The 17,656-nt window shown below is 35.1% G+C and overlaps 2 protein-coding genes across 5 annotated transcripts in view; both read left to right on the top strand.

Moving 5' to 3' along the window:
- LOC149134306 (uncharacterized) overlaps positions 1-4,153 on the top strand; it is an 8,587-nt gene extending 4,434 nt beyond the window's left edge. The window contains exon 2 of the mRNA XM_089356884.1: positions 4,097-4,153. Within this exon, the coding sequence (XP_089213010.1) occupies positions 4,097-4,153 (57 nt within the window). The remainder of the gene's footprint in view (positions 1-4,096) is intronic.
- Positions 1-17,383, top strand: part of LOC149134305 (uncharacterized) — a 136,198-nt gene extending 118,815 nt beyond the window's left edge. For all 4 annotated transcript variants that reach the window (XM_089356054.1, XM_089356052.1, XM_089356051.1 and 1 more), the window contains exons 2-4: positions 12,625-12,693; positions 13,446-13,535; positions 15,388-17,383. In XM_089356054.1, the coding sequence (XP_089212180.1) occupies positions 12,625-12,693; positions 13,446-13,535; positions 15,388-15,444 (216 nt within the window). In that variant the 3' untranslated portion in view covers positions 15,445-17,383. The remainder of the gene's footprint in view (positions 1-12,624; positions 12,694-13,445; positions 13,536-15,387) is intronic.
- The last annotated feature ends 273 nt before the right edge of the window (positions 17,384-17,656 follow it).

Raw genomic sequence — 17,656 nt, 5'->3', positions numbered from 1 at the left:
TGTCAATTTTAGGAAGTAAGATGAAAAAAAAAAGACAAAAGAAAAGAAGGTGCGATCATCACTGAGGAATAAAAAAAAGAGTTCAAAGTTCAAAGTTCTATGCATATGTTTATTCCTCTACCATTGTATAGTCAAGTCCTATATTCTGTGTAATTCCATGTTTTGTGTAATTCCATGAACTTGCATTAAATGTTAGTACAATATCCATATATTAGGAAAATAAAGTCAGAATATTAATAAAATTATTTGCTACTGTTTATAACTCAGTCTATTCTCTATGAAAATTTAATCAAACATCATCAATGAATTTTGTATATATATTTTATATTTAGCTGGAAGCCACTCGGTAGGATATCAATTATATAATACAGTTCTATATTCAAGAGATGAGGAATTATGTACATTATTTACCCAAGCCCACGGGTATGTGGCGTAGTGGTTAAGAGCGCGGGCTACTAACTCCAAGATTCCGAGTTCGATTCCAGGAAGTGACGTGAATAATAATAATAATATATATATATATATATATATATATATGTATGTATGTATGTATATATGTATGCATGCATGTATGTATGTTTGTATATAAAGAGATTGATATATTCATGAGGCAGTTCCCATTAATATGTTTATAGTTATCCTATTCACATCAAATTCTAATATATTGGGTCATCAAGAAAGTTCTTGCGGAATTTTAAATTTTAGTTTTAAATGATGTATTTTCAAATTAATTTTCATCAAATTACTTTGAGTTTATATATCATTTTAAAGCCCGTTTTTCGCTCTATCTAATCGTGTTACTCTTTTTCTTTTTGAATAATTAGGACATTTTTTCTGGAACGTTGAATACAACATGGACAAAAAGCAAATTCGCACAATTTTCTTATTCCATTTCAAACTAGGCTGAAAAGCTGCTGAAACAGCTCGTGATATCAACGATGCGTTTGGCCCAGGAACCACTAATGAACGTACAGCACAATAGTGGTTCAAGAAATTTCGTAGCGGTGGCGAGAGTCTTGAAGATGATAAGTATAGTGGTCTGCTATCGGATGTTGACAACAATCAACTAAGAGCCTTAGTGGAAGCCAATCCACGCACAACTGTTCGAGAGCTTGCTTTTGAATTAGACGTAATGTATACCACAATTTACAACCACTTGGAAGAGATTGGAAAAACAAAAATACTTGAGAAATGGGTGCCGCACGAATTAAACGACAACCAAAACAAGAAAAAAACGCTGTTTTGAAGTGTCGTCTTCCCTTCTCTTACGCAACAAGAACGACCCGTTTCTCGACCGGATTGTGACTTGCGATGTAAAGTCGATTCTTTACGACAACCGGCGACGTTCAGCTCAGTGGTTGGACACCGGCAAAGCTCCATTTCACTTCCGGAATCCAAAGTTGAACCAAAAGAAGGTCATGGTCACTGTTTGGTGGTCTGCGGCCGGTCTCATCCATCATACCGTTTTGGATCCAGGCGAAACTATTATGGCGGAGAAGTACTGTCAGCAAATGGATAAAATGCATAAGAAACTCCTACGACAACAGCTAGCATTGGTCAATAGAAAAGGACCAATTCTTCAACGCGACAACGTTCGGCCGCACGTCGCACAACTGACCCTACACAAGTTGAACGAATTGGGCTACGAAACTCTACCTCATCCGCCATACTCACTTGACCTCTCGCCTACCGACTAGCACTTTTTCAAGCATCTCGAAAACTTCCTGTGTGAGAAATGCTTCAAAAAACCAAGACGATGCCAAACACAGCTTCAATGATTTCATCGCCACCAGAACGCAGGATTATTACGCTACTGGCATAAATAAACTTGTTTCGCGTTGGCAAAAGTGTGTTGATTCTGATGGTGTGTACTTCGATTAATAAAGTTTTGTTTGAGCCGAGATATGTGCATCTGAATTTAAAGGTTAAAGAACTTTCTTAGCAACCTAGTATATATATATATATATATATATATAGATAGATAGATAGATAGATAGATAGATAGATAGATAGATAGATAGATAGATAGATAGATAGATTTAATCAAAATATTAAATGTGGTACTTAACATGTTTGAGGCACCAGAATTTGGTAGGGTAAAAACCAAAAACAAAATCAAGAGATTTGGTGAATAAAATTTGAAGAAAAGCAACAAAAATTCAATAGGTTATAGCAGTACGTACGTTTCGTACAAACTTCATCTATTCATGTAGTGAGAACGCTACATAAAATGACTTTCTAAAATGAAATTCCATTATGCAGCTGAGGAGTACATTTTCATTGCACATTTTATGTAGTGTTCTCACTACATGAATAAATGAAGTTTGTACGAAACGTACGTACTGCTATAACCTATTGAATTTTTGTTGCTTTTCTTCATATATATATATATATATATCGGATAAATAATGGGGGTTTTTATACTTCTTTAATATTTCGAAATTATGATAAACAGAGTTCTTTTTCAATCTAAAATATAATCACCTTCAGTTTCTAGAATGCTCTTCCATTTATCTGTTAGTCTTGCAAGGCCGCTCTTACAGATTCACTTGACCGTGAGGAGAAATACTCCTCCAGTACTGTTCTGACCTCGTTTGCAGAATTCATATTTTTTCCGTTCAAATGATTTTGAAAACAGCGGAATAAATGGTAAACAGATGGGGCAATGTCCAACAATTACAGTGGGTGGGGCATCGTTTCGCATTCAAACTTCCCCAGCTTTTGGAATGTAATCCTCGCTGTATGTGGACAAGCATTATTCTCATTGGAAAATACCTTGTGTCTTGAAACCAAAGATGGTCGTTTTTCTTCTAGTGCTGACTTAAGCCGCTCAAGCTGCTCGAAGTAGATCTCTTTTGTTATCGTTTGGTTTAGGTTTAAAATTTTAAAAAGGACGAAATCATTCATATCCCACCAAATAGATAACAACACGTTACGTGGGGGAAGACCTTCTTTAGCCTGGGGTGCCGGTATTTCTCCTTTCCCTACTCACTGTCTTTGGCGATTCACATTTTTATAGATTCACATTTTTCTCGTCATCTGTCACATCTGTCACGAAGGTTCGTTCGTGAGACGTGGCAGCAAGGAACAGTACACATTCACTCTTTGCGCGTGATTAGACTTGGTAAGTTTTTGAGGAACATTTTGACCCAATTTGCTAACATTTCCGATGGCACGCATGTGTCGATGAATTGTTGAATGATCAAATACAAGCTTCTCTGCTAGTTACACACCAATTACGATGGAATTTTGTTCCACCAGGGTTTGCAGGACGTCATCGTCGAGCTTTACAGATCTTCCAGGACGAGGCACGACTTCTAGGCTGTAGTTTCCGGCTCAGAATTTCTGGAACCACCGTCGAGACTGGTTTACGCACATTGTGCGATCCTCATATACTGCATTAATATTCCTTGCACTTTCCGCTGCGTTGTTTCCTTTATCGGGTTCAAAAAGCAATAGATGCCGAATGTGCTCCTTTGTCACTTCCATTACAGTTTTGAAAAATATCGCACGAAGAATAAGTCCAAGGTAAAATTACTACCGGCTTTTTATAGCAAGTTGCTGCATGTAGTTTATCCCGTCCCCATCCGACTTTTAGTTCATGCAATTGAAAAAATGCATTATTTATGGGAGGCGGATAGGTCGATTCATTGCTTGATAGATAGTTACTGTATATACATACATATATATATATATATATATATATATATATATATATATATATATATATATATATGTATGTATGTGTGTGTGTGTGTGTGTGTGTGTGTGTGTGTGTGTGTGTGTGTGTGTGTGTGTGTGTGTGTATGTGTGTGTGTGTATGTATGTATATGTATGTATTTATATGTATATATACACACGCGGAAAGAGGGAGAGAGAGAGGTTTATATTAATATATGTTGAATTAATATATATGCTTGATATGTGAAAGAAAGGAAACTAAATGCATTCTCTTAATACAAAAGCACCGTCTCAATTAATTAATCAGTGTTGATTCGTTATAGGACAATTGAAATCAGGCAATGTTCTCTATACGGATATATAAGCATTTCTATTTCGATTACTCTAACATAGTCAATACTAATATTAATTACAGTTAGACCATAATACATCATTTGAACTTGATATTGACAAAGTATATGGAAGAAATTAGTAAGAGCTCTATCTCTCTTCTTGGCTACTGATTCGTTGTTTCTAGTAAATTAAGTTACTCTTTAATCGATGCGTATATTGACAAGTAAGTTCACAAGGAAATATAAACCTGCATCGCCCCTATCAACAACTTAACAAGTGTTGTTTTGCATAAACAAACTTTGAAGGGGACAAAATTTGAAGAATTATGAAAGTAAAAGAAACTCAGTTCTTTAAACTTCTGGAATTATATCAGAAATTTAATCATTTTAGCAAATCGTGTATGACTATTTCATCATTGAAATCACCAAAGTTTAAAACAGTTTGTTTCCAAGCATTTTATATTCTGTTCTTTACGTATGTGATTACAAACCCTATTCGTCACATTGTTACTTTAGCACAATGTGAAAAAAGTAAAACTGATCAAATGTTTGTGTACATTTACATACTCATTTTCAGAGTTTGTCTTTCTATCTTTACTTTGTTGAAAATTTTCAAACAATCTAAACTCAAGCTACTGACTGAAGAACTTGCCGAAATCAAACTTGAAGAAGAAGGTAGAAAATGCCGCATGTTACTTTTCTCATATTCATTTACGGCATTTATGGCATTTATATGCATGACGGTCTTTTCTAACATAGTTATAGATTTCGTGTTGCCATATTTTGATAAAGCTTTGTTGGAATACTTTACACATCCGATATCAACCAATATCTTCAAACACTCATTTTTAGCAATACAAGCTACATTTAATTGCATTACCGTTGGCACTATGTTAGTTGATCTGTACGTAGACTTGATAGTCGAATTTACACTCAGCTATGAGTTCAAGAAGTTGGCAAACGAAGCTGAACGCTTTGTAACGGAGAAGCAATCCGACCATTCAAATTTCATCATGAACAACAAAGATGTCACAGAAATATGTGACGCTCATAATATTCTGAGTAGGAAATTGAAATTTGTAAATGAATCTTTACAACTAACATCAGGATTTGTCGTACTTGCTTCCATTGTTAGCAGTTGCGTTGCAACTTACGGGATTATAAATGGCTCACTGAATGCTAACATCGACACGTACGTATATTTAGCAACGGTGATGATAGGATGCTTCATATATTTGATACTATTGTTCTGGTGTGGAGTTCATTTAAATAAATCAGTGAGTATCTTTTACGATAACTTCATAATATCAAATCTTAATTTTATCTTTTTACATTTCATCTCTTACTTCTTTCAATACGTAGGTTGTGGCCATGCTCGAGCACCGACTTTGGTGTAGCTGCACTATCGCTAATCCATTTTCTTTCGTCGGTATTTCGTGAATGACGAAGTCCAAATTTAGTACCCACAGTTTTCTTACTTTCTGCAAATTAGGATCGTCTTAAATTGTAGGTGGTAGATGGTCGGTTTACATTATGACGTAATCTACATTCACTCATGTATATCTATTATGAATTTCAGCAGGATATTTAATCACAAAGCTATTGTAGCATCTAGCTTTCGATCTTATGTTGGCCACTATACAGTGGTGATCCGTTCAGGTATTAATATAGCTTTTAGTGCCAACGTTTCAGGATCTATCAGAAATATATTATCGCATAATTTTCTCTCTTTGCTCTATCGAGCAAAGTCGTAAAATTTTCATCGCATCTCTCTAACGGATCTGTTGCTTTCAGGCAATATTGTTCGTGTACCAGTGTTCGATTTCTTCAATGACATCAATATAGACAGCAAATTGGCCGGTTTGATAGAGACCAATTATTTATGATGTTGGATTATTAGAGATATCGGCAAACTAAATAAATGTCCCGTGGCATTCGTTTCGGTGGTATACGCATTCAGCCTTAATCCCAAAGGGAGCACCATGGTCTGCAACTACTGGACTTCTGTCCTTGTTAATATATACATATATGTACACGCTCACACATCCACACCTACACACACACACATTACACGCACACACACACACACACACACACACACACACACACACACACACATATATATATATATATATATATATATATATATATATACACACACAAAATATTCTATAATTATATGCATAATTATAGTCAGGGGTCAGCTAATTGCTTCGCCACGCACCGAATTAGAAATAGACGCTAATGTCTTTTCAATTACCATAAATATCTCCGAAACTGTAACACACATTTTATGTAGGCAAAAAGAAAAAAAATGATGAATCCACGCGAATTCGATTAGTCACAGACGCGTTTCGAAATTAAAGTAAATTATTTTTACTTATTATTCTCCTCAGTGTGATACTTCGAGTTATAAATTTGCGTGTGTTAAGATTAAGTATGTACGTGATGAAGCGTCATCGATTAACTGATATTCAATCGCACTCCCAAAAATGTACAGCCGAATGGGAATACATATTTATCCTTCATACCCACATGTGTGTTATGAACAATCCCGCAGAAAACTGCAGATTCGATCAGGGAGTAAAAAGTATGTTACTGTCTCGGAGATAGTTATGATTGTTGAAAAGACGTTAGCGTCTATTTCTAATTCGATACGTGGCGAAGCATTTAGCTGACCCCTGATTATAATTATGCATATAATTATAAAATAGTTTGTATAATTCACCTAAAAAGGTAATTTTAACATACTGACTACTTGGTAAAATTATTAATTATTAATTAATTAATTTTACTCTTTATTATTATATATATATATATATATATATATATATATATATATATATATATATATATATATATATATAGAGAGAGAGAGAGAGAGAGAGAGAGAGAGAGAGAGAGAGAGAGAGAGAGAGAAATATAAGTAGCAAAAATACTGGAGATTCAGTAATAGTTGGAATTTACAAATAAACAAAAGACAAGGACAGGTGTGTAAACGACAAACAGGTGTATTAGTTTAACGCTCTGGAAGGTGAGAAAGTCTTTTACGTTTCTAGCCAAGTATATATATATATATATATAGTTGTGGTCAGTCTGCATCCTTATTGGTCCACTGCCGAGCGGGAAGCCTTCCCTTAAAGGTCCAGCTTCATTTTAGCTGTTATAACCACAGGTCGTCGGAAGTACGCTGACGTTCATCACAATCGTCATCACTACTATTATTCTTTGACATCTGAAAGTTCCAAGCAACTTCCTATTGCATCCTTTGTTGCACCTCTGTGATGGTGGGGTGGGGTGTGCTGCATTTTAATTTAATTCTTTTTATTTTCTTTTTTGGTTGGGGTGGAACGCACTGTATACATTTGTAGGCAATTCAAATAATCGCACCAGATTGTTCATTTGTAAAGTCTTGTGATAGAAAAAAGTGGAAGAAAAAAGAAAATATATAAGTTATAAAAGTAAACAAAGGGCTAAAAAGCAAAAAAAAAATTCACAGCAGCAATACTTCTCTCAATACGTGTGACGTACCATTATTATTATTATTATTATTATTATTATTATTATTATTTTATGTTTGACTTTTGTTTTGCATTTGTACAAATTGGATCCAAGTCTCACCCAGAGACCTCAAGAGACAACAAGTTAGAAGTTCATGTAGGTGTTATGCCTAGGGTACCATATATTTGGATTTGTACAGTTTTGTTCTAGTGAATGTTTAAGAAACCATAAGAAAATTGTTTGCTTTAAAATTTGAGATCACATAGACAGTATTTTACGTAGGATATGGGCAGTTCCCATGAGCACTATCTTTTGAACTTCAGCCATTTTGGGGTTTCCTGGAATCTGATCTAGGTAGTAATCAGCCCGTTTCGCTGTCATTGCCAGGGCACCTATGACAATAGGTATTGTTTTCGTCTTCAGATTCCACATTTTGCTAATTTCTATTTCAAGATCTTTATATTTGCTCAGTTTTTGGTAGGTCTTGACAGATACGTTTATATCGATTGGGACAGTCATATCAATGAGGAGGCATGATTTTTGTCTGAAGTCTTTCAGTATGATGTTTGGCCTATTTGCATCTATCTTTCTGTCAGTTTGAATGGTGAAGTTCCAGAGGAGAGCGATGTGATCATTTTCAAGTACTGGGGGTGGTTTGTGTTCCCACCAGTTTTTATCATGGGGCAAGTCTAGGATTTTGCATATTACCCAGTGAATATATTGTGCAGCTCTATCATGCCTGTTGAGATACTCTGTAGGCGCAAGCAGACTGCACATGGAGACAACATGATCGATGGTCTCATTTTGTTGTTGGCATATACGACATAATGGGGAGCTGCCGTTCTTTAATATGTTGGCCTAGTAGTTCTTTGTAGGTAGGCATTGATCTTGGGCTGCTATGATAAACCCCTCTGTTTCTGATTTCAAGCCAGAGGCCATTAGCCATTGATGGGTAAGGGCTTTGTCAATATCTGCATTATTCGCTCTCTTTGGGTATTTGCCATTAAGAGGTTTTCCATGCCATTTTTCAGTCATAATAACTAAGGCAGCAATTTTAGCACGGGTTTTCAAGCGCTTAGCTTTTTCTGCAGGTGTTTCTAGTTCGTCTAATTCTTGAATTTGTTGCAATTGGAATTCACTTAGATATTCCTTTGCCTGTTTTTTTTACTGAGTAAGATGCTTTCTTGCTTTCATCGCATCTCTCTAACGGATCTGTTGCTTTCAGGCAATATTGTTCGTGTACCAGTGTTCGATTTCTTCAATGACATCAATATAGACAGCAAATTGGCCGGTTTGATAGAGACCAATTATTTATGATGTTGGATTATTAGAGATATCGGCAAACTAAATAAATGTCCCGTGGCATTCGTTTCGGTGGTATACGCATTCAGCCTTAATCCCAAAGGGAGCACCATGGTCTGCAACTACTGGACTTCTGTCCTTGTTAATATATACATATATGTACACGCTCACACATCCACACCTACACACACACACATTACACGCACACACACACACACACACACACACACACACACACACACACACATATATATATATATACGTGATGAAGCGTCATCGATTTGGGTCTTTGTAGGTTTGATACTCTTGTCAAATTTAAGGTTTTTCAAAAATTCTATGTCAGATCTAAGTATCTTAATTTGGTGTTGAATGCGCTCTTGCCAAGTAGGCTTTTTGTGGGAGTGTTGTCGTTTTCTAATCTTTTCACCACATAGAACCGTTGAGATTTTTGCGGATGCATAGTACAGGTGGTTGAGATCTGTAATATCAACATCATTAGCTGAAATTATATCCTTAAGTGCAAGGCGGATTTTACCAATTATTTTCAGGTTTTGGTTAGAATTGCGAATTTTGAGGAGAGTGTCGCGTTCATTCATACTGGTTTCTTTAATTTTCAGCCATTCAATCCAGTCCTCAGAGTTTTTCAGATAGGTGTCTAGGCCAATTGTGGCTACTTTCATTGATAATGCCAGCTGTAGAAGTCCTCGGCCTCCCTCTTTTTTTTGGCAGATAAAGACGTTCTATATCTGCCTTAGGGTGGTGCATTCTATGCATTGTCAACAGTTTTCGTATTTTTCTGTCAGCATTGCATATTTCAGTAATTGACCAGTTAACGGTATTGAAACTGTAAGTCACGACTGGTATGGCTAGAGCATTGATCGCTTCGATCCTGTTTCTCGCGTTCAGCTCTGTCTTCAGTATTGCTCTCACGCTGCGATAACATTCTCTTCTAATCCTTTCCCTCATCACTGAATGCTTGATATTGTCCCCTTCAATTACCCCTAGGTATTTGTAGCTCTCCGCTGGTTCTAACTCTTTTATGACATTTTGCTGGTCAAGGTTCACATTAGATGTTTTTGTCATTTTTCCTTTGATAAAGGTAGCTTTTGCACATTTATCAAGGCCAAATTGCATCCTGATGTCATCACTGAATTGTTTAACAATCGCTAGTAGGCCTTTGAGTTGTTGGTCATTTTTTGCAAAGAGCTTTAAATCATCCATGTAAATGAGATGATTTATATTTTTATCAAATATTTTATAACCATACTGTGCATCATTGAGCAATTTTGAGAGCGGTATTAGGGCTAGACAGAAGAGGAGTGGTGATAGTGAGTCACCCTGGAAAATGCCACATGAAATTCTTACATCTCCAGCATTTAGAGATTCATTGTCATTGTTCAACGTCAGTGTGGTTCTCCATAATCTCATACTTACAGATAAAAAGTTACGCAGAGTAGGAGCTATTTTATACATTTCCAGACATTTCCTAATCCAGCTATGTGGTAGGCTATCAAAGGCCTTTTTATAGTCTATCCAGGCTATTGACAAGTTTTTCTGGCGCTTGTGACAATCTTCTAAGATCATCTTATTGATGAGTAGCTGATCTTTACAACCATAAGATCCACGTTTATATCCCTTTTGTTCATTAGGGAATATGCTACTTACTATTAAAAAACTATAGGTGTACTCGGTTAGGACAGATGTTAGCGTCTTATACATTGTTGTTAAGCAGGTTATTGGTCGATAATTTTTTGGTTCGTTTGTTTCCTCATTTTTTGGAAGCAGGAATGTTAAACCATTAACTAGCCAAGAGGGCATCAAACTAGGATTTTGCAAAACATCGTTGTAAAGTTTTGTTAGCAGTTCATGGCTCTCTGGGAAGGCATTCAACCAGAAGTTAGGAATTTTATCCTTTCCTGGAGACTTCCATTTGCTTGACCTCCTGAGAGCAGATCTTATATCTTCTACCTTGACCCCCTCCCACTTTTGCTCCTCTAAGGAGTCTAGGTCTGTAGATATTCTATCAATCCAAGGGGCCTTTTCATTGTGTGTTTTATCTTCTGCCCAGATTTTATTCCAAAATTCTTGCACTTCTTTTGACGGGACAGACTTTATTGTTACTGGTGTTTTCCCTATCTTCCTGTAGAATTTTTTGGGGTTATTTTTTAACATGTTATTATCTCGGAAGAATCTAACACGCTTTTCATACCTTGCTATACGGGCAGCTTTAGCACATACCTTTTGCTTGATGGTTTCTATGGTGGTATCAATGTCAACTATGGTTTGCACATTATATTTTTTCTTTAGTTTTTGGGTCTTTGTAGGTTTGATACTCTTGTCAAATTTAAGGTTTTTCAAAAATTCTATGTCAGATCTAAGTATCTTAATTTGGTGTTGAATGCGCTCTTGCCAAGTAGGCTTTTTGTGGGAGTGTTGTCGTTTTCTAATCTTTTCACCACATAGAACCGTTGAGATTTTTGCGGATGCATAGTACAGGTGGTTGAGATCTGTAATATCAACATCATTAGCTGAAATTATATCCTTAAGTGCAAGGCGGATTTTACCAATTATTTTCAGGTTTTGGTTAGAATTGCGAATTTTGAGGAGAGTGTCGCGTTCATTCATACTGGTTTCTTTAATTTTCAGCCATTCAATCATGATTTGATTTTTTAGATCATGTAGTTCTGTTGCGTCGATTTCTGTATGACGTTCTTCATCTATTTGATTTTCACCTGCCTTAGTGTTTATGGTTGGTTCAGAGAGTATTTCACTTTGCCTATCAGTTACCTTAACTCTTTCAATCATTACTGTATTTTCATCAGCCTTGGGCTGGTTTATAATTATTTCCTCTGTACTATCTTCTTTAGCTGCAGTTTCATTCTTTTTATCCCTTACTGCTTGTTTAATTTGGTCAATCTCTACTTCAGTTAGTAATTTTTTTTCATAATGTTTCTTCTGACGTTGGCAAGTTTGTTACTGTCTATGTAGGGTCTTACTTCAAGGTGTTTCTGTCTCCAGTTTAAGTACAGTATTATTATTATTATTATTATTATTATTATTATTATTATTATTATTATTATTATTATTATTATTATCATTGTTATTTCTTTTCCTCACAGGTTTTGTCGGAGGTCCTGAAGAATTTGTATGTGTAGCGGGCTTGCTAACCGCTGCCTACGTTACCATGCTATCCGTTATTTTCAGCTATCTTTCCTGATTATTCTTGTCTGGGCGAAGGAAGCCAACCGTTTGTAACAGTTCTACTGGCTACTCTATTCCAATTTCCTCGATATTCCTTTTGATGCCTTCTGATACTGTTCCCAAGGACCCAGCAATAGTTGGCACTATCTTCACCATTTTCATTTTCCATAGCCGAGCTCTTTCGTACTTAAGAGGGTTGTATTTTTTTTTTTTTTTTTTGCTCTCCTTCTTAACTATTCGTGGGTCAAAGGGACATGCAACATCAAATGTATAGCACATGTGGTACATATTGTTGACTACCAATATATCTGGTCTGCTATGCTCTAGCCCCTGATCTTCTTTCATTGGGAAATCCTAGAGAATTTTGCTAGTCTCCGACTCCGCCACTCTCTGTGGTTTGTGCTCATGCCACATCTTGCCTCTCTCTCTCTAGCCCCCACTCTTTGCATAGTTTCCTATGTATCACTTTCGGTACTGGATCATGACGCCACAGCTGGTAGTGGTTTTAGGGAAGACTAGAGCATTCGATTGTGATATGGGCAATGCTTTCATCCGCTCTATTACAGATGACGATGATTATTATTGTTATTTTCTTTTTCGCATCCAGGTTCACAGCATTACACAAAGTATTCATTTTATGCAATTCCAGGGCGTAGACCAGGAGGTTGTTTCGAAGGTAAATAAAGTTTATGGTTGATTTTCTCTTATTTAACTACAATTTTAAGTTATTCATCAGCCCATTATGTATGTATATATATATATATATACATATATATATATATATATATATATATATATATATATATATATATATATATATATATATATATATATATATATATATATTGGATTGATGCATAATTATTGCAGCTTTTCTTTTCCAACAAATTTTATTCAACAAAAACAATAACAATATTTAACAAAAACATCTTTAAATGATAGTCTGACAGTCTGCGAAGCAAATGGGAAGTATAATTGAAGTAGATGGTGAATATGCTCCGGAATAATCATTTAAAGATGTTGTTGCCTTTTAATGCTGGCAATGTTTTTCTTACTTCTTTCCTCATTACTTCCTGCAACGCATCTAAAATCTTCTGATCTTCCTCACTTAAATCACTTAACTCGTTGGTGCCAGTTGTCCCCTCCTTATTGGTATCGCTATTATTATCTTATCCTTTAGGTTCTTCTTTGGTTTTGTATATAACCATGCGAATAATCATCGTTGAATTTCCATCAATACAAATGGGAATTCATCATCAAGTCCTTAAATGTGCATTTGTTTTTATCCCATCCTTTTCGGAATTAAATTATTCGTAGGTCCCAATGCGTACAATAAATCACGATGTGTCCACATATATGAGAAAATTTGGGGGAATTTCTTGTTCCACCGTCTCTGTTTATTATTTTTCTTCTTCTTATGTATTACAGATATTAGTTTTCCTAAATCGTTTAACGACTGAATCTCATGGAATCGATGTCGGTGGCTGTTTCGTGATAACTCCCTCGTCAACGCTTACGGTAAATATTACAGTATTTAGTGCAAATTTTACATATGTTGTTATACAAAGTCGCAGAGTTTTGCTTCTCGACTGTATAACTTAGGCTTCAGTCTCACTGCGTGACACCTAGTGTAAATATTTTCAACTCTAGCCTACTATAATTGCTCATGCTGGGGCTTCTGTACATTGTTGTACTCGGGGGTCTATAATGTCGTTGAAGACGACCTTGACTTCCACTTTCATAATTGCTGTGCTACTCCACTGTCACCATGTACTTACTACATTTCTATATATAAAATATGATGTGTCTTGAATGGCACAACAATGACTATAATAACAGCAATGGACTATAATAACTGTTATAATCTAATTATCCATAGTCTAATATAATTATAATATTTTAGATATCGTTAGGAATCGATCAATTCCTAGCAATATCTGAAGAAGTTTTTTTGTATTCCGAAATATTATTATATCAGACTATGGATAATTAAATTATAACAGTTATTATAGTCCATTGTTGTTATTATAGCGCATTGTAGTGCAATTCAAGACGCATATTTTACAAACGATGCACAATGCTTCAAGCGAACTACTATACTCTTCTACTTTTCTATAGTAATTATACGTGTTGTATAGCGATTTAGCTGAAAATTTTGATAACAATATCTGAAAAAAAATTAAATTCAGTTTAACCCACTGCATTAACACAACCATTGACAACAAGGACTATAGAGATCAAAACGAAGTACCTGCTAGTTGTAGAGATGTGATAGTTGTATGGTGATGATGGCGGTAGTTGGCTGTTTACATGAGGGAAGTGTAAGCGTATGTTCTTTTAAGATGTACTGGTGTGCTCATTTGGTCAGTATTACAAGCAGATTATTGAACAAATGTGTGCGCACGCAAGACGCTTATAACCTCTGCTTGTGTTATCAAACTATTGTCGACACCAATCAGTTATTATCAAAGTAATTGGACATCAATTTTCCACTTAACCGGAGGAATATTTACAATTATTGTTATATCTTCGGCTAAGTATTAGCAGTCTCCTATTTAATAAGAAAACGCCTTAAGGAAACACACAAGACGGCATTAACAGTAAAGCTCATTTTTACATCCTGTGAAATACGATATGCAGTTTCTTTTTTATTTATTTTTTTTTTTGTACACTGCTTGACTTACAACATTTACATTTAAAAATGCTAAATGCGAAAAGCTATTTTCTGTTCAAAATGTACTTGGTCTATTAGTGGCTCATGAAAGATCGTGAATACAACTTCAAACATAGCGATGAATAAGAAATAAAACGCGAATAATAAAAATAAGAAGACTATATAATAAAATTAAGGAATTTGAAATAAATCGAAAGGAAAATATTTTGAAGGAAAATGTATTTGTTATGTACTTTGTTACAGTTTTGGGCAGAGATATAGTCTTTTATAATAAAACTTTGTAATGAAATATTTTATACTTCCTGACTTTATAAAATGTTTACAATATTCTGTTACAACCGTTTATCTTTTGAGTTCAAACGTTACCAGTCTTGACACTCTGTCGACCATAATGCACACAGGAAAATCTGCGTGTGTAACATTTCGATTCGAGGTTCGGTCGCACACCTAACAGAACCACAAAATTTAATCAAATAATTAATAATTTATGGGCGCCTAAATGAAAATTGGTGACGAATATATCAGCAGATCTTGAACTCATGACCTAAATGCTTAGTGCCCAACACTTGCGGTTACTTAACTGATACAACCAGCTTACTTTTCTTGTATAAGTAATACATAATGACCTTCTGTCCGTATAATTCTCTTCATTCACTGAAAATAACACACATATAACGTCTCTTTTCTGTTTTTCAGATGATTGGAAGTTTCATTACTTACATACTTGTGGTAATTCAGACAAAGCCATTATAAACGATCTCTCATTTTATTATACATTTTCGATTGTAAAGTTAGTGACGAAAACGCCTTTAGCAGCACTACCTCACCATTTCACCATTAAATGCCGTTGGAACCCGGATACATCTGCACTTTCTCAAGCAAGATTATTTTTTCTTAAAAAGTAAAGATGGGTCATGTTGAAGCCAGTTCGAACGCCTTCTACGGGTGAAACCTCAGGATGATTCTATACTCTTTACTATCAGAAACACATGCGGCCATTGATTTTTCAGTTGGGTTATTTATAACAGTCCGCCATCTTTTAACTAAAATTGTATCAAAAAAATTATTTACACAATGATTTTTCCGTCTCTATTGTATTTTTCCTGCTATCACGTCTGCACATGTTCTACTTCTCACTTTTGCTTATTTACATAACTTTTGCTCATTTACATCACTTTTTCTCATTTACATCAATAAATAACACCAATATATTACAGAAAATATATTATAAACTAGCAGAAATCCCCGGCTTTGCTCGGGTTAAAGAGAATAATGAAATCTAAAAACGCCGTCTAGACTACGCAACCCTCAACTGTTAGTAGCTACGATACCATATTTCTACATTAATAACTCTCCAATCCATGCCAGCATGGAACATAAATATTAAGTGGAATGCCAGTCTCTCATCTGGTAAGGCCTTGAAATCAATGTTACCAACTGGGGACTATGTGTGTCGCAGTGATAATAAAAAGACTCAAAGGAGGTCTGCAACGAAATAATTTTACTCAACACTTTGCAAGTGAATCAGTGGAGGCAAAGATGCGTCTCATTTACTTGACAATTTATGCACCACATTGCAGAAATCACAATGTAAGTATATCTGAAAGGGTAGTCTTACACTGTTGTACCGTTGAATTACAAATAATGCTCATCTGTTATGTTCGGGTTAAAATTTCATCAACATCAAAAATATATGAATTTTCATGGGAGTTATGGCCGTTATGCATAGAATATAATTTCCAAATTTCATAAAGATCCGTTCAGTACTTTTGACGTAGTTTTGGATAAGAAAACAAATGACTAATGTGTGTGTTTGTGCGCATGTGTATGTGTGTGATGGGTATATATATGTTTAGATATCTGTATGCATGTATATATATGTATATATGTGTACATATTACATGTAATCTATATATATACATCTACACATATGTATACATATACATGTATGCATATAGATCTATATCTATATCTATATCTATACATATACGTGTACATATACATCTATACGTATACATATACATCTATACGTATACATATACATCTATACGTATACATATACATCTCTCTCTCTCTCTCTCTTTCTCTCTTTCTCTCTCTCTGAAAGTATCTGTCATTACAGTATCGAAATGTGATTGTTTCAGTTAGTGGAATAACGTGTACATATACATCTATATGTATACATATACATCTCTCTCTCTCTCTCTCTCTCTCTCTCTCTCTCTCTCTCTCTCTCTCTCTCTCTCTCTCTCTCTCTCTTTCTTTCTCTCTTTCTCTCTCTCTCGCTGAAAGTATCTGTCATTACAGTATCGAAATGTGATTATTTCAGTTAGTGGAATAGTTTCATTTTTAAAGTGAAAGTATTTGACATGAGTGTTTTTGTTTCACTTTTGACACGTAATACTTAAATAGTGGAGGAGATATTATGTTGCCGTGGGCTCGAACTCTGCAAGAAGTTAAAAAAACTTTTTTTGACTAAAACACAACTGGAACCCTAAGTAAGGCATCTGTAAAATTTGAATGAAATTGGTTGCGTAGTTCTCGAGTTTTAGGGATTCACACACACACAGAGACAGACAGACAGACAGACAGACACACATTCTTATTTTTATATATATAGATGCTCAACCTTACATTTCTAAACTTCTTCATCTTTCGTATATTCTAGAAATAAAATATCATAATGAAACCACTTATTGAGTTCAGAATTTACTTTACTTTATGTACGTGAATCGAATTGAAAAAATATTTCAAAGCAAAGATTTTTTTTCTTATTTCAAAGAGATACAGATGTCATTTTTTGCAGGAAGGACGGAATTAGCAGATATAGGTTATCTCAGTGTGTTCAATCTCTCAGATAAGCAACTATGATTGCATGTATGGATAACGTGTGTGGTAAGACCCAGATACTTAATTATATGCATATATATTATTGTTGTATGTTGCTATAATCATGGCACTCCGT

The sequence above is a fragment of the Octopus bimaculoides genome, chromosome 8 (genome assembly GCF_046866305.1).
Source record: "Octopus bimaculoides isolate indiv1 chromosome 8, ASM4686630v1, whole genome shotgun sequence".
In the NCBI taxonomy this organism is placed as follows: Eukaryota; Metazoa; Mollusca; class Cephalopoda; order Octopoda; family Octopodidae; genus Octopus; species Octopus bimaculoides.
This window is presented reverse-complemented; position numbering and strand designations above follow the sequence as displayed.